Source organism: Lytechinus variegatus, chromosome 2, assembly GCF_018143015.1.
Source record: "Lytechinus variegatus isolate NC3 chromosome 2, Lvar_3.0, whole genome shotgun sequence".
NCBI classification, from domain to species: Eukaryota; Metazoa; Echinodermata; class Echinoidea; order Temnopleuroida; family Toxopneustidae; genus Lytechinus; species Lytechinus variegatus.
This window is the reverse complement of record NC_054741.1, coordinates 23,204,497-23,222,363: the sequence shown is the minus strand read 5'-3', so window position 1 is coordinate 23,222,363 and position 17,867 is coordinate 23,204,497. Positions and strand designations below refer to the sequence as shown.

Sequence of the window (17,867 nt, the reverse complement as noted above, 5' to 3'; positions counted from 1 at the left end):
TAGAACAAAAATTGGAAAATTCATTTATAATTCTTTAAAGAAACTGAAATCACAGACAAAGGCGGGACAAGTTCATACTTAACTCCCATGGCAATAGGAAATTCCCAAGTGTGCCAGTAGATGCAGTTGGCCCAGATCTCTGCTTTGGAAAGTCCATGACAATTTTGGATATCCTGAAAGTGGGCGCTATCTTGCAGTTTTAATGGCAGTGTCATAATTCTGATTTGATTTGATGTGAGATAAAGATTCTAATCTAAACTGTTTGAACTTGAGAAAAGGGGACATAGCAGTAGGGAGGGGAAGATGAAATGCTATTTGTGTTTCAAGGTTTTTTGACCACGACTTTCCTTTCCAACTTGCATATGGACTGTAGTCTGCATACCAGGGCATTTTTTTCATGAGGTTAAGACCCCTAATGGAACACATTATTTAATTTAGTCTATTTTAGATTCTGAAATCTCAGCAAAAGTCAAAGGTATACTTAACATCTGTACTTCAAATATTTGTTAAATGCTTACATTCTGTATCTGGATGTAGATATAGACAGAAATCTTTCTATGTGGATAATATATATTGTCTCTGATTTATAGGTCCATATTATGGACTCCTTACCAATGTAATGAGTTTATGCTTGACATTGCAAAGTAGGCCTATTTAAATATTTTGATTCTAATTTTGGTTGATAAGTTTTGATTTTAGTGAAAAAATATAAAAGGAGGCCGGGACATGGAGGGGTGATTTATGTTGTTCATGGAGATTTCATAAAACTGTGCAGTCTTCAGAGACATATTCTATTTTTTTAATTCGTCAGATTGTTCTCTCTGGATTTTCCTGGAATAATTAATATGATATTCAGGAATACCATACCTCTAACTCTTTCCCATTTAATATAGATGTGGGAAGGAAGTGGGTATAAAGTTCTTTATTTTATTGTGGTAGTATTAATAGCGTATTCCTTCAAATCTCGAACAATGACATTTGTATGACATGTGTTTTTATCTGAAAAGCTCACTGCCTAGGATAGAAAAGTAGAAGTATACTAGATTAAAAAATATATTGATTCTCTTATTCAATATTTTTATAGTTATTTTTAAGTTATTTTCATTATTATTTTTAAAAATAGTTTACCTTTCCTGTTGTGTTACAAAGATAATGTGAACAATATTGCTTTTAAAATACCTCTCCATAGTCAAGCATCGTCTCCTTTAAATGCACTCATTTCTGAAAAGGAATTAAAAAAAAGATATCTGAAATTCAGAGTTACTGTACATCTCCTGTGCCTTCATGATATACATGTATCAGTTAAATAAAAATTGTCATACAGGCATTACATTTAGGCCTACATGTATATAAAACACAGGAGCAACATAAATCTGCTACATTTTGAAAAAAATCACTCCTTTCATTTTCATGAATCACCATAGAAACACAATAAAACACTTAAATCGCCAACTTTAGGGGAGGTTAACAACATTAGTCCAGGATGTTCATAAATGCAGTAACAAACAGTTGAAATCGAAAAAATGAAGAATTTCCCAGTTTCATCATGAAACAAGGAATGATTTGCCAAGATAACAGCAATGAGGGATGCTATAAAATCAAACTTTAAGTTTGAAGTCTCTTCGTTGAAAAACAAATATGAATGAATAAAAGAAAAATATGCTGCATTCCAATTAAACTTGTTGGCGGCTTTCACTTAAGAGAGGAACTGTTTTTAGTTTTGATATTCGTTGAGGAAAAATAGAGCAGGGAAGAGTCATAATTGGTGGAGATTTGTTGGGATGCCCGGAAAGGCTCAAGTCTGACAGGATATTCAATTTTACGGAGTGATTAGGAAAACCTCCTTAAAAGCATCCAGAATTGTAATGCCAGGCTGTTTAGAGTGAGAATATCTCTGTGGTATACTGCGGTAACAGTCTGCAAATAGATCTGTGAATTTCTTCTTTAGATCTGAACGTAGTACAAACTTATGGTATCAGATCTGCTATATTTTGAGCTCAATTAAGAAAAAAAATGTTTGTGTTTTATTTTTCCTTGTTTATTCACTTGATTATTTTCCTTTTTAAATGATCTTAGCACTCACAAAGGAAAGAAGGTGTATTTTGTTTGGTGACAGAGTTTGATAAAAAATTTAAGGTCAATTTTATGCATTTACTTCCAATTATTGAAATTTTCCCTAATTATCTTTGTTTTCATATTATGTAATATGCTTTTGAAAGTTGATTTCGGGTTTAATCTAATTATAAAAGTACAAGTAAATCTGCCTAAAGTTTGATGAATATTTTGGGACCAGGGATATTTGCTTGATACAAAATTCAACTTTTGCAAAATTTAATTGTAAGTAATATTCTGGTGTGGAAAAGATGCTTCAAAGATTGTATGACTTGTGGAACGTCAATTTGAGCAGAGTTTTCTGTTTTCTCCAAATGTCATTATGACACTCTTCATATTATTCCATGAAATGGATAAAGAGAATTTATAATCTATTCTATCAATTTGCTAATTTTCATGGTGTGTCATTGAACAGGAGGAGGTAACTTGATAGGAAATGTAGAACTGATTTTATGAGAGGAACAATTAAAGCTAAATGATTCATGCCAATTATCTCTAATCATCACAGTTAATCCCCACACCACCTATTCCTGCAGCTCTACATGTACATGTATGCCAGTACTATTTTAGTACACAATGTGACACAGGATTTGGAATACATAATCACTAAAATTCAAAATGTTCAAATTTCTTCATCAAGATCAGAGTCTGAGATTTAGGTAGGGTTTATGTGACATTGTTCTATTGTTCAGTGATTATCTTTTGTTGGATAGTCTAGGGGCCATATTTCTTGCACAGGTCTCATATTTCTATTGATATGTGAACTGATTCCCCTCTATTCTTACATTGGATCGAGAAGGCATGCAGGAAATGGTTGTACGTAATCTGTATTCAAAAGCCTTGTCGAGGCTGTTATGTACACCTTTTATCTTTCTTGGAAATGAGAGGTCTTGTAAAGAAGCTATCCAAACTCGACACTTTGGTGCTGATGTAATGTGAAGACTCTACCAATACACCCCCATATGGAACAGAAGTTATTCAGTTGATTATGAATTCATAAAATTATTTACCCTCCTCCTGGCTTCAGAGCTATTGTAAAATTCATTATTGCACCTTAAAGGTCAAGTCCATCTCAGAAAAATGTTGATTTCAATCAATAGAGAAAAATCAGACAAGCACAATGCTGAAAAAATTTCATCAAAATCGGATGTAAAATTAGAAAGTTATGACATTTCAAAGTTTCCCTTATCTTTAACAAAATAGTTATATGAACGAGCCAGTTACATCCAAATGAGAGAGTCGATGATGTCACTCACTATTTCTTTTGTTTTTTATTGTTTGAATTATACAATATTTCATTTTTTACGAATTTGACGATTAGGACCTCCTTGCCTGAAGCACAAAATGTTAAAATAATGGAATTCCACATGTTCAGGGAGGAATGAAACTTCATTTCACATGACAATGACGAGAAAATCAAAATATTTCATATTTCAGATAATAAAATACAAAAGAAATAGTGAGTGAGTGATGTCATCAGTTCCTCATTTGCATACCGACCGAGATGTGCATATAACTGTTTTGTGAAATGAAGCGAAACTTTAAAATGCCATAACTTTTTTATTTTAAATCCGATTTTGATGAAATTTTCAGTGTTATGCTTGTTGAATTTTTCTCTTTTTATTCAAATCAAGTTTTTGTTGGGGTGGACTTGTCCTTTAAGTTTGCAGCAGAGACAAAATTTCACAGGGGCTCAGGGCAATCCCCCCCCCCCCCCCCGACATGCTCAAAAGATCTCTGGAAATTAAAAAAAAAGAGCCCCCCAAATTCCCCATTCATTGCAATGTTAAAGCTTCTGTTCCAGTGTTGCAGATTTCAGCAGTTGTGAAAAGTACAGGTAGCCTTCGAAAATAAACATAGAATTTTTTGCCTGGTTTGCAAGTCTGCAAATGGAAATAGACAATGGAAAACATGAAATACACCTGTTGAGTTTTCAACTTCTCATATAAGATGATTCCACAGTAAGGGGGAAACGAAACAGCAACATTTTCTGTTATGTCCTATTTAAAATGTATAAATGTTTAGGAAATTTGACGATTTCTGGAGTTTCGGCCTTAGGGGTCATTTTTAAACTTTTGGGTATTAGAAAGAACTTGGGTCATGAAATCCATACTTTTGATCGACAAACACTGTTGATACTCAGAATGATATCATTTTCATGTTCAAGAGCAGGGAACATGATGATACTTTTGTTACAAATGATATGTCAGAGGAGAGCTTTGGAAGGATTAGATGTTTGATAATACTTCCTGGCGTTGAAAGCATTTTGAGGATAATTGTTTCATGCAGGGAGTGTAATGAGAGGAAGGAAGGAAGGACTAATGACTAGACAGGTTGGTAGGAACTAAGAATCATGTTGTTGCCAGACAAAACAAAAACTGGTTATGGTGATAATTTTGGCCTATACACTTATGAACTCTGACAAATAAAACTGGAGATCATACAAGTTTCAAAGCCGACATTCTAGAAATGATGGCATTCGGTTAACTAAGTTTGCCATGAATGAAATATGGCACTTGTTTAATGAAATACTGTCAAAGAGTAGAAAAATTTGCATGGATGGAATGATGGGTGTTAATACTGTACTTGTTTTTACCTCTAGTGTAAATAGTAGACAATATCTTACACAGTAAACACAGTAAACAGTTTAAACTTTAATACAATGCTGTTAATTATATGAACTTTACAGTAGTTGTTCAACAGTTTTAACAACCATGCCTGCTTACCAATAATTTATTGAGAATTAAATATCAAATATTAAACATTTTTGTTTAAGATTTTAAACACTTTTGATCCATTTAAACCACTACTGTAAGGTTCACATGATAAAGAGTATTGTATAAAAATAATTTAAACAACACTTTTACTGTGAACATTTTAAGCAAAGTGGAAGATGTCGTAATAGGTATCTAAAAAGCAACATATGAGTGAGAGTGTAATATCCTGCCCCCACCAAAAAGCATGATCTTACGAAAGATTATAATTATGCAGAATGACGCACAAAAGATACATACTTCAGCACTGAGAAGAAGATTTCATGATTTTATTTGGAGGTATTAAAAGCCTTTGTTTCTCCAGGTATGGTGTAGGCCCCTCACTCGGCCAAATTGGAGCCAGCCAAAACAGAGAATGAAATTAATCAATTCCTGTGCTCTTTGAGCAATTCATCTTTCTTATTTTCATTAATAAAAAAGGAATCATTTCTTGGCTCCAAGCGGAGAGATAATTCACTTGTCACCAGTACACGTGGCTGTGTGTGTCATTTTTTTCCTTTTCCTATACATTCACACAGATTTTACCAATTATGCTTCCAGTCATAAAGGTTGCGAAACTTTTATCTTCATGTCTTTCCTCATTATTTGCAAAATGCTTCATATTTTCTGCCTGATTATGTGGTTACTAATGGTCCATTGTCTGCAAAAGTCATCGAATCACAATATTTATGAGCATTTTCATTGTTGTTTGGTTCACAGTGACCCCAGTCTGTAAGCACGATGTGAAACAAGAATGTCATGGGCTGTGATGAAGTTTCTTTAGCACTTCAATAGGGAGTTCAAAGTACAGTACTGTTGAAATGATAGAATACATTATAATGTGCATAGACATCATTTATTTCAGACATTGAGCATAATGATGTTTATATGAACTCATTTTGTGATACTAGTGATAAAATGGCAAAATTATGGATGTGTGGATAATGGTCTTAACATTATCTTGCCATAGATTTTGATCAAGCTATGAAATAGAATGTGTTTGATATCGATCTGCTCAAATTTGCATTTACCTGGTGTAAGATGTTGTATTGATAATAGACCAAAAATGGTTTGGTACAAGTCCCTTCAAAAGCAGAATGTCTCAAGGACAAGCTGTATTATAAAAATAAATTGTCTTTGACGTTAAAAGGTATTAATTACTTATGAAAATATTTTGTGTGATTTATCCCCCCAATTGGGGTGTGATCGTGTGTGGATGAATTCATGATCTAAAATCAAATAGTGGAATTCATCAATACATACCATTGATTGCTAGCAACGTTTGTGCAAGAGTTGAATGCATCCCCTCAATATGAAGGCCTACCAACTGAATGTTGATCATTCCAAGATCTGAATTTACAAAAATGGTGTTTGAGTTTGTTCTTTAGTTTGTAATTCATTATATTTTCATGAATTTGACTTTCCTGGGAAGTGTGGGAACATGAACAATGATGTGGTACCTTCCTAAAGAATACAACAATAGAATATTCAGCTCCATGGATGACAATGAAAATGATTTTCATTGTATGGGATGTACGGAGCTTATGAGATGTTGAAATTTAATCTTGATACTATTGATTCAAATCAACATTTTTCTGAGGTGGACTTGACCTTTAAGATGCTCCCTATGTACACACTCTGTGTGCTTAAAAGAATCTTGATATTGATCAAAACTTGAGAAACCATAGTTCTTAGTGCACTTGAGATATTAATTCTACTAGATACGTTTGATTGGTATAGTGAAAAGTACTAGTAATGCCTTGACATAGAACATTCGTCAAGTTTCATGATAGTTGTGCAGGTGTGCCATTTGTATTTGCAACTGTTTGAGGAGCTATTGTATTCTGAATAAAATTCTGCTGGTAGGCCGTCACCCTGAGGGGTTGTATCCAACTCTTGCACAAACAGTTGTTGGCAATCATTGGTATATATTGAATTCCAACCAGTGTAGATTGAATAGACATCATGCTCGGATTTCCGAGAAATAAAATTGACCTTTGACCCGTGTCAGGGTATGCTCGTCAACTTGATTGCTGTGACAGCCTTTGTAAATGTCATTGGGTATATATATATATTGCAGCATGCAGTCACGGTCAAGCATTCCATATTCCACAGGCTTGAGCTTCAGACGTGAGCAATTATTATGCCCGTTGTACATACTGTATTTTAAAATATTTTGATTAAAAGCCTAATTAGATAATGATGAAATTAAATACTACCCAGAGAGATTTTGTGATGAACAAAACGCATTTGGACACATTCTCATTAAAATATTATACACCTTTAATGGTAAGTGCTTTTGTTAGGGTTACATTGTCTGAGTTGGGGAATACTTCAGACCATAATGCCCCTCAAACCATCATACATTGTATCATACATGCAGGGGTCGCGGAAAGGGGGGGGGCTTCAGCCCCCCACTATTTTCCAAAACCATGTACCAAAACGTAAAAATTACCATATGATTGTGATTTTTTGCATGGTCAGCCGCCCCCCCCCCCCCCCACTTTGAAAACCACTCCGCGGCCCCTGACATGCACCAAAATGAAAATGATTTTAATTTGTATGTATAGTTTGTTACTAAGAAATTTGTAAGGTTTGTCTTTGAGATTAATGATAAGAGTTATTCAGAAAATAAGATTATTTCAGAAACTTGGTTAATGTTTGACAAATACCATATGTATGGATCTCTAAAATGGCACAGTTGCTATTGCTTTATTTGGTTGAACACAGTCTAATGAAGTATATTCATCTTTTAGGTTTATTTTACATATTTGGTATTTCCGATAATTTGTTTTGCCTTGGTCAGCAGTGGGAAATCTTTTTAATTAGTACTTTACTTTGAAGTAATACATTTTAATTACAGCCAAAGTGAAACATAACAGTACTTATCGCTTGGTAGATGATAAATCCATCAAATGTCATAGTAAATTTAAGAAAAAGAAGCAATAAAAATAGACTATATTTAGTTAAACCACTCAAAATACCTTGAATTACTTCGCATCTCGTCACAGAGCAGAGAATAAGAAAAAAATCAATAGACTGAACAAATATATACAATTTCAGAATGTTATTGTGAATGATTGAACATAATGACAAATTCAATCAATTACATGTAACTTATCTCTGTTAAACTATTTTGACATCTTTGTCTGTTCAAAGTTCATGATAAGGCAAATTTACATGACAATCAAAAGACTAGACTGATATTTAACCTTTTCAGTTTGGAGAAAAAAAAATTGCACTTGTGTTTTTAGGGTATAGGATTCATGAGTATAGGTGGTTTCAGACCGCCTTGAAGTTCGTCAGTTCCAGGTATTCTCTGATCGGGAAATTTACCCCGATCAGAAAATACCAGGTATTTTGGTAATGTGAAAGCAAACTATACGTAATTTCCCCGAAAGAAAATACCCGCTAAATAGTAGGTACTTCGCAAAATTACAAGAACTTTCGCATGGATTTTTCGAAGGTCGCAGGTATTTTGGCAATGTGAAAGCAATTTACGGGAACTTTTAGCCCAGCATGTCGTTGGGCACGGGAGCTGTGGGAGGCTGCTGGGGTAGTGATTTTGAATCTCGTGCCTTGCCTGCTTATCAGACCATACTGCGCATGCTTGTAACTTTGGGAACTTACCTGAAGGGTATGTTTCGGGCGATGTGAATGCAGGAATAATCAATGGGTATTTTTTAGCTTAAAAAAGTTCTCGTAATTCAACAGGGATTCTTGTGATCGAGGCGGTTTGAAACCACCTTATGAGATCTTGAGTCCTCCCTATGATCGGTAAAGATATAAATATTGCCCCACTTTGAGATGCACCAAATAACTGTATTCATACTCTAATTGAAGACACCTTTGTTCACAACCTAAAATCACGCAATATTATTCACTACATCCAGTTATACAATATCATTCATTTGCAACAGTACATGTCCTGTATTGGAACAACAAATCAAAAGTAAGAGCAAATGTGAGATACTCTAGATACCCATTTTCTGTATGTTGTATTCAAGAATTCTCTTGTCTGAATGTGGGGATGAAATTTGAATTAGGTACTTTTATGAAGTAGAAGGAACCTTGTCTTGTTGTATATTGATGAGGTCTTTATTCGTTTGCTGGAATCAATCAAAGCCTAATGCATGCAAGGTGGTAGATATGGGGACCCTCCAACTCAAGGAAATCTTCACTACTTCCTCATTACCCAAATACCTTCAACCATTCAGTGTAGATTCATTGAAGATGCTATGAAATGAATCCAGGGACAACATAATGTATCTATTCATTCCTAGCCAGTTTTACCAATCTCGGAAATCCTAGCTTTTGTATTGAAAGTTTACCCGTGCTTCTATTTTCATGGAAGGGGAATTTTTTGTTGCAACTATTTCAAATGTGGAGTCGAGAATATCATGGACATTGTGGCCCATGGGTAGGCCTACATTCATGTTATACAAATATCTCATTACATTTACAATCCAATTAATTGTTTTGTTTTTGGTTTTAAATGTCACTCTGACTTAGTCCTAGTACATCCTTTCTTGGGTTAAAGGCAGACTGTGTTACCTTTCTCAAAATTTTATTTTGTTCCCTATGCCACTAATAACTCATCCGATTAATATTAGTTAATTAAATATGAAATGGTATCTATTAGGGCAGATGTGAAAATATTAACTGGACGGTTCACAGTTATTTACAATTAAGCTTATTTTCCGGAAATATTTCCTTGTCAGAATGGGAAATAATAAATATGAAAATAACAACCGATGATTTCCTTCATTTTAGCCAGGAGCCTGGATCCTCTACCAGTGACCATAACCTTGTATTTATTAAATGAACACTGAATTCCTTGCATAGTTCTCTTTACAATGATGATTATGTAAATGTTATTGTACCATGTTGACATGGGAATTTGTAGAAAAATGACCTAGAAAAGATGATTGACAGGAGTAATAGGAATGACAAAGCCTGATGACACAAAGGTCCTATATTTAGGTCTATAAGACTCCTCCCTCTATTACACCATATAATGCAAGAACACTCTTTATGTTTCATTATATATCAGATGTACATGTTAAACCAGTTTTTAATAATATGAAACAAAAATTAGTGTGAAATCCATAGGCCTACATTTTATTATTTGCCACAAGCACTTAGTAGTTTATACATGCTCGCCTACATGTAGTTGTTTCAGCTTAAAGATGTATTTAAAAAAATATATTAATAAGAAACATGATAGGTCGCAAAACCCAATTCTGCTGTGCATTTGATTTAAAAATTGTATTATGCAAACTATATGTATTTGCTATGAATCAATTTCTGATTGATTTTATCAAGCTTTTATTGATTTTTATTTTTAATTAAAAATCTTGAGAAAAAAAATGGTTCTGAAAATAATAAATTGAACTGATGATCAAAACAATCCCAGTCACCCTGCATCAGTGTTTGTGAATATGGTATTGCTGTACCAGGCGAACATTTCTCTGCCTTCATCAATCAGTCCACTAAACCACACAATCCAGCCCACTCTATTATGCTTTTCACACTGCATATATTTTCCTTGACCCCGGGAAATTGGTGGGGCTAATGGGGGTCTTAGCCCCACCAATTTCCCCGGGGTTAAGCTTAGCCCCCTTCGTTTTCACACTACGTATTAGCAAAGTGAGCTAGCATGTTAAATAGTACGGTACTATCTGGCCCTGCAAAAAAGCAGGGTTAGCCGGCTTATTGCGGTGCTAAGAATTGAAATTACACGTTAATCAGGCTCTGTGTGGCAAAAATCATCAATATTCATGAGCTGTGTGATAGGTTGGGGTTAAGTCGTTAACCCCGGCTAAGCAAACAGTATGGCATTAAGAAAGACAGTTTGAAAACCCCAAAAGATAGTATGGGGTTAAGGAAATGCAGTGTGAAAAGCATATAACAGTTTGAAACCACACAGTTTATTCCACTGATTGATGACATGGGTAAATAATAAAGGTAACAGACTATACCTGTAAATACCAGCACGTTTGACTTTCTCATACATTGCGTATGGAAACGGAATATGTTAGCTTTGGGCAGGGAGGTGGAAGAGAGTTAATTCACTCGAATATCAAACATAATGGAGTAAATTTACATGAGTATATTCTATGAAAGGGCTACACCCCCTTGCATTTTTGTTAACAAGATAAACCTATATAGTCCTCCCCTTAATTTAAAGGGCAATTTTGTTAGGAGGAAGTCGTAAATGCATTGCAATCTTTGTTAGTTTAAAATATCTCTGTTCATCATTTTGGAAGAAAATCATATGAAGAAGATCCACTGCAGAGTTGCTATTAATAATCAGATGCTGTATGTACAGGCCTCTACAAAAAATTTTTTTGTCACTTGCCCTGTTGGGCAAGTGATGAAATAATTTGCTTGCCCGATAGAAAAAACTGCTTGCCCAATTTTTAAAATAATTTTTCATTATGACGGCACTACTCTTGTTTTTATTAAGGTATACAAAATAACAATTGAGAATCATGTCCAGTATAAAAGAACACACATTGAAAAGGATATTTTCAGCAACGTAGGCCTAAGTCTTTACGTTTATTTTGGAGAAAAAAAATCAATTTTTTATGGGTATTTAAGGTTTTAAAAAACCCTTCAACAAAAGTTGCTAAAATTTCATATTTTGCATCTTTAAATCCATGAAATTGCTTCCTGCGTACCATATTTCCTTAGCATTGCTTTCATTTACCGTAGTTAGAAAAGTAAGAAAGCCAGTGAAAAATGTTCAGCTCTTTATTGACTCCGAAAAAATTATTTTATCATCAAAAGTGGAGTGGCTAAAATTTCACATTTTGCATCTTTAAATCCATGAAATGGTCATTTATTTTCCATATTTTCTTGTTTAAAAAAAAAATATTTGGAAACCATCAAGTCTTTTCTTCATAATTTTATGATGTTCCACTCTGTCAATAATTTTATCTACATGTTTTCACATGCTACTTTTTTATCTATTTTGAGGAATACCTGTTCACTTATTAATGAATTATTACTAACATTGTTTAATATTGTATGATTTTTAAGTAATTTCTTTCACTATGCTTAGAATCTTGGGTGTGTGTGTGTGTTGTGTGTGTGTGTGGGTGTGACTGTGAGTTGAACTTTGATATAAATGAATTCAATATCTAATTTCTACTTCGCCTATTCCAGTACAATAACCTGTACTCGGCCATGTAATAAAGGCCCACATACCCTAACTTTTCCTGAAGTTCTTTGAAAACGCAGACTTCTACGAAAATTGCATTTCTCCATGGGGGAGTCTAAATTTGGTGGGAATGTATTCATTAATAACTTAAATATACATGACAATGAAGAAATCATCAAACTTTATTGGAAGTTTTGAATAATATACCCGAAATGTAAACTCTGTCTGAAACAGAAAATCACCATCATTGAGGCCTTTACTGAGCGAATTGTCCCCCAGAGCTCTGGCAGAGAGACAGAGCTCAGACTGGCTAGCTAGTATGCGCACGTGCGTGAGGCTCCCGCCGGCCTTGTAAAATAGATGGAGCTTTGTTTGATGATTTATTGTCTGATATTTACCTCATCCCCTCAAAAAGGGAAACAAATGAATTTTAAGTTATAATCAACAAATACGGCAAGTTATTTTTTATGTTAATAGGCCGTTTTGAAAAGCAAAGCCGAATGACAACTCACCAATGCGCGGTTAGTAGACTGTGATTTATTTCCTGTGTAATTCTAATTATTTTATCACAGAATTGTGATATCGGAAGGGGGAAAATGTGCATTAGAAATTGCACATGATGGTAGTCATAATGGACCCCTATACTACATTCAACTGTTTCCCGGCCATTGCATTGATTTTTTTCATACCTGGTACCATGTATGGAAATACGTGGTACAGAAAAAATAACGCAATTTTGGAATTTGAAACTGCGCTACTCGCTATTTTTAAAGGCTTATTCATGATTTTGAGTGTGGATTTTTGATGATTTATGGAAAAACGAGGAACGGTACAGAAAAAAGACGCAACAACCACTTGCCCGATCGGGCAATTGACTTTGGGAAGTGCTTGCCCGCACGTCATTTTCACTTGCCCCGGGCAAGCGGGCAAGCGGGTTTGTCGCGCCCTGGTATGTAACTTTCAAACTTTGACAAAAAAAGACTTATTTAACTTTTCTGACCAAATATTTGTATGCAGTCCTATACAAATTTTAGTAAATTTCTGATCTTTTGCTGATTGAAGCATACACTTTGTCTTGAGTACATTGAAATCAAAATCTCCTAATGATTTTGAAACAGTTTCTTCAACAATTGAAATACATTCTAATGGAATTTGTATAATAATGAACAAAACATCTAAGAATGCTGATATCTATGAGTAAGAAAATGAATTACCTAGATAGATTATAAAGATTGTTAAAGTAGCAGTGTCATCAGGTTGTTTTGACTGTTATGCCCTATATTGAATCATTTGAAAGAAATTAAATAATTACACATACCAGTTCATGAATCTCTCAAGGCCATATTGAATTTGTGGGAATTGTGAGGAAAAATGACAATTGTTTCCCTACATGAACTAGCCTGGATCAACTAGACAGTTAATGAGTGTATAAACTTGATCCTGAGCCACAAATTGACAAATTATGTTTCCACCCAATATTAGAATCAGATGGCCTAGATTCAAGTTAGGGTGCATAGGGAGGCAATGATGTGGTTAGGCTAGACCATGGTTTGATTTAATTCAGGTGGATACAAGTTTGAGTGAATTGTGTATATGTTGACATGTTGATTTAGAATGAAATATAATTAGTACAAGATCTGATAGATTTTTAGGGTTCCTAATTCTCGATGCAATAAATGCATGCCATGTAGTTATTTCAGTGTTGCTATAGTGTTCATTTATTTTGTGTAAAAAACATATTCAACATTAACATTGAAAGAAGATTCAGTACAAGTATCTTCATTATTTTGAAACCATTATGACATTATAATCATTTGATTTGTTCAATTTGATTGAATGTCATTAATTCACCTCCTGGCCTAAAAAGATAGAGCTTTTGTCGAACATGTATTGTACATTTGTATTTATTGTTCTCTGTGTATTCTATAGGGTTTTAAGGCCTTGAAATTTGACAACTATATGGAATGGGAGAAAAGAGAAGTTAGCAATTGGAGATAAAGTTTCAAGGAAATGCAGATAATGGTATTCTTGGAAGAAGACTTCAGACAGTCTATTGTGTTTAACTTGAATGTTTCTCGACTTGATTCTAGAGACAGATGAGTGCGGAATAATGTAAAACTTAAAGGGCCCTATTAAAAAATGTTAATCTTATGTTTTTTATTCTTCTTTTCAACAGGATGACAAAGATCTTGTCCATGAATTTGTTAGCTGCGATGGCCTCGACTGCCTCATCAAGCTTGGCTCTGAGGCTGACCAGAACTACCAAAACTATATCCTTAGAGGTAATTGTTTCATGATCATTGTTATTAATATAGAATATCAATGTCCTTGTCTTTTTCTCATTATTTTACATTATCCCTGAGTATGCAAGCTCTGATGGGCTTGACTGATAGTATTGTCTTCATGATTATGATCATTATTTCAATTTTCATTGTCACTGCATCACCACTATGATAATCGTCATTGATGTCATCCTGTCAGCCTCCCTTTTCACCTTCTTGTTCCTGCATCAATATCATCATCATTACTGTCTCATCATCATCATCATTACTGTCTCATCATCATCAGTATTATTGTCATCAGCACTATTGCCATCATCACCACCACCATCATCATCATCATCGCCATCATCATCATCATCGCCATCATCATCATTATTCTCATCCTCCTCAACATTTTTATCATTATCTTCATTTTAATTGTAAATTCATCACTATTCTATCCTAAGAAATACCCCTTGTTATTCAATGATTATTGCTGTATTATCATGAACTTGTAAATGTATGTCAGCCACTGATGGTATTACAGTAGCTATACTGGAACATGTTACGATGTGGAACAAGCTTGCTACTTACCTAAGCTGCTAAGTCATTTCCTACAAATGATTACAGTTCCTCCAAATGTGTTTCACATAATGATATCACTCATAAAGTTGAACATCTAATTTGTCATGTCCGTAAACGCCATATGTCATCGTTGTTACTTAACTTCATCCTTTCAGCAGACTTAAGTAATTAAGTTTCCTAATATTAAATCTTGTTCTTCCAGCTATTGGTCAGATCATGCTGTATTTGGATGGTATGAATGGAGTGATTGAACACAATGAGACAATAAAATGGCTCTACTCTTTACTTGATATACAGGTAAGCAGAATGTAATTGCCCTAGTAAAAAAGTTATTTTCTTTCTATGGACACATTAAATCTGGTTGGTTTTGTACTGGATTCCAAAGTCTTAGCTTTCCAAATACTTTAACCACAGTATATCTCCCTAATATGATCCCTAGATCAATATAAAAATTAAAATGTAAATGTAATCTAATCTAAATCCTAAATCTTACATATATATAACCCTGAATCTGACAGCTAAACTCTCATCTGAACTATGTTTCAGAGATAGAACAAAGTTTGTTTTGTAGCTTGGTCAAATCTGAACACTATCCAAAGTACTTTCTTTAAGCAAGGACCCAAATACACAGCCATTACTATCCCTGGCTGGATGTCAGAGGTCTAACTATTAGGCACCTGAATTATGTAATTTTCAAGGGATTTGTACAGGGACCATGTGGTTCCTGTACAAACCAATTAACCAAAAATGCCAACCAACTCCAACTGCACAGATGAAGGCTACAACCCTGTAGTACCATTGCCCTATTTAATATTACACTCAAATAGTACAGTTCCAGGCTAAGTAAGATCACCTGCTTAGAAACGGCTCAAAGAACATGAATTCATTGAAACAATGTCCTGTAGGCTGTTGGCAAAGGCAATGATCAACGCCAAAGTCTTGGAGCCTGCCAGGGTTGCCTTTGTCCTCGCAGGGAGTTTGGCTTCAGCCAGATATCCACTGAGTCTGTACAAAGACCATGAATGTTAGACACCCCATCTCTCATTCATGTATTCAACATTGAACCCCTGTGCCAAGTTCTTGATAGGGGCCATGTGAGGAAGCGTGGCAAACCATGTGCTGGAGGACTTGACCCCCGAAGCTCTCGTTTAGCCAACATGTTGTGAAGGAAGATCGGTGACCTAATCTCTCCTTTCCTATCTAATCCAATGAATCTATCAGCTAGCGCAGGAAGTCATTTATTTCTGATCCTCCGGCGGCCAGACTCCTTCCTCCATTAAGGGGAGTAGGTGACTCGAGCGCTACCCCCAGAGCTCTGCCTGGTATGACCATCAGGTCTGTAGTGGATGACTGGCTGGAAGCAAGGGGGTCAGTTGTCCCAGATATCTGACTGATCATTCATCATTCTGAAGCCGATAATAGAAAGAAATGTAAACAAATCTCAGAGAAGACAGATGAAAAAAATGAGATCAGGCATCTACTTATGGAAAGGGAAATAAAATAGATATAAATTGAAAGTGATGGAGATTTAGAAATAAATAAGAGAAAAAGAAAATAAACTTGCAGAAGGCATCAGCTTGCCTCAGCCAGGGACTTCTACCTCCATGCTTCAGCTCTGTAGCTGGTCTTGATCTGATGCCACATGTTGGTCATTGGTGGTTCCATTGATGATGTGTTGGTGGAGGAAAGTATGAACTCCACATTAGAGACCAGAGAACTGTTTCATGAGAGGACTTGTTGGTCATTTCATTTTATCCGTTAGGTCCTGATTAATTAATCTGACAGTCACCATAGTAACAGTTTTACTCAGCCAATCAGAATCAAGGAAAGTTGTCAGATCTGTCGAGTGTTTCATGAAAGGAAATGGTAGACTTTTTATCCGACAGTTACCATAGTAACATTGCCTTTCAGCCAATCAAAATCTAGAAAAGATGTCAGATATGACAACTTGTCAGACAAAAATGTTGATGAAACGCTCCCCAGACAACCTGTCGGATGATAGATGTTAAAAAATGCTCCTCTGCATGTTAACGAATCACTGTTTCAAGGCCCTATAACATAAAGGTTAATGATTGATCGTACACTTGATTTTCATGATTGATTGTAAATTGTAGTCAATGCAATCAATCTTAAAAATAATGTTCTAGGATGATTGCTAAGCTTTGTGTTACGAGCCCACATCAGTTTCAGGTCATCTCCAGTCCTCACCTCTTCAGCTGGAGAATTTATGCTCTGTATCAATGTAGTCTGTATATTTTCATGACTATGCACTTCTTCCATGGTTGGACACTGTCCAAAAACAAAAGGACATAGACCGGTCAATTCTCTTGGTAGTTTTAGAGTTTTCTTAAATAGAAAAACCTCACAATGAATGTGTTGCCAAGTTTTGTTGCCCACTCTGCCTCATTTCATGCCATACTTACCTAGTTTTTCTCAGAAGTTCAAGTTTTCAGATGTGTTATTATAGCTTTCAATATTTTGTATGTATTTAGAATAAGGCTTAAAGTACTTTGTTTTGATAATGTAAATGTCTATTTAATGAAGGTTCCAAAGAATGGTTTGTTTTCAAATTGATACATGTCCTTCTCACTGGTTCATATAAGTTCAGTCTATTCTGTGGTGATCAAGTGATGTATGTATGTATTCACTAAATTGAGCTGATATAGAGATGTAGATCAGTTTGAATAGTACAATATGAGGCTTGGATCAGCATGGTGCTCTATCATACCTTCAGAATAAGCACCTAATAGTAGGTTTTCTAAAAAAGAATAATAATGATCATGAAATTAAATATCAAAACGATGTTCTTTAATATGGATCTTAGTTTGGATCGGTGTTAATGTCTTCAAGCATTGTAGGATAAATTTGGTTTACTTTGATCTTGATGCAAGTAAGGAACTTCACACATGATCCTTTTTGTATCCACAAGTAGTTCTACCCAGTCAATAATTTTGACTATGGTATCCAAGTCGTCAGGAGCAAAGTTATGCT

At 34.9% G+C, this 17,867-nt stretch overlaps 1 protein-coding gene across 1 annotated transcript in view; it reads left to right on the top strand.

The window, feature by feature from the left end:
* LOC121407609 (FH1/FH2 domain-containing protein 3-like) overlaps nucleotides 1–17,867 on the top strand; it is a 137,245-nt gene that overhangs the window by 39,472 nt on the left and 79,906 nt on the right. Inside the window, exons 5-6 of the mRNA XM_041598766.1 lie at nucleotides 14,207–14,312; nucleotides 15,079–15,173. Of these exons, the coding sequence (XP_041454700.1) occupies nucleotides 14,207–14,312; nucleotides 15,079–15,173 (201 nt within the window). The remainder of the gene's footprint in view (nucleotides 1–14,206; nucleotides 14,313–15,078; nucleotides 15,174–17,867) is intronic.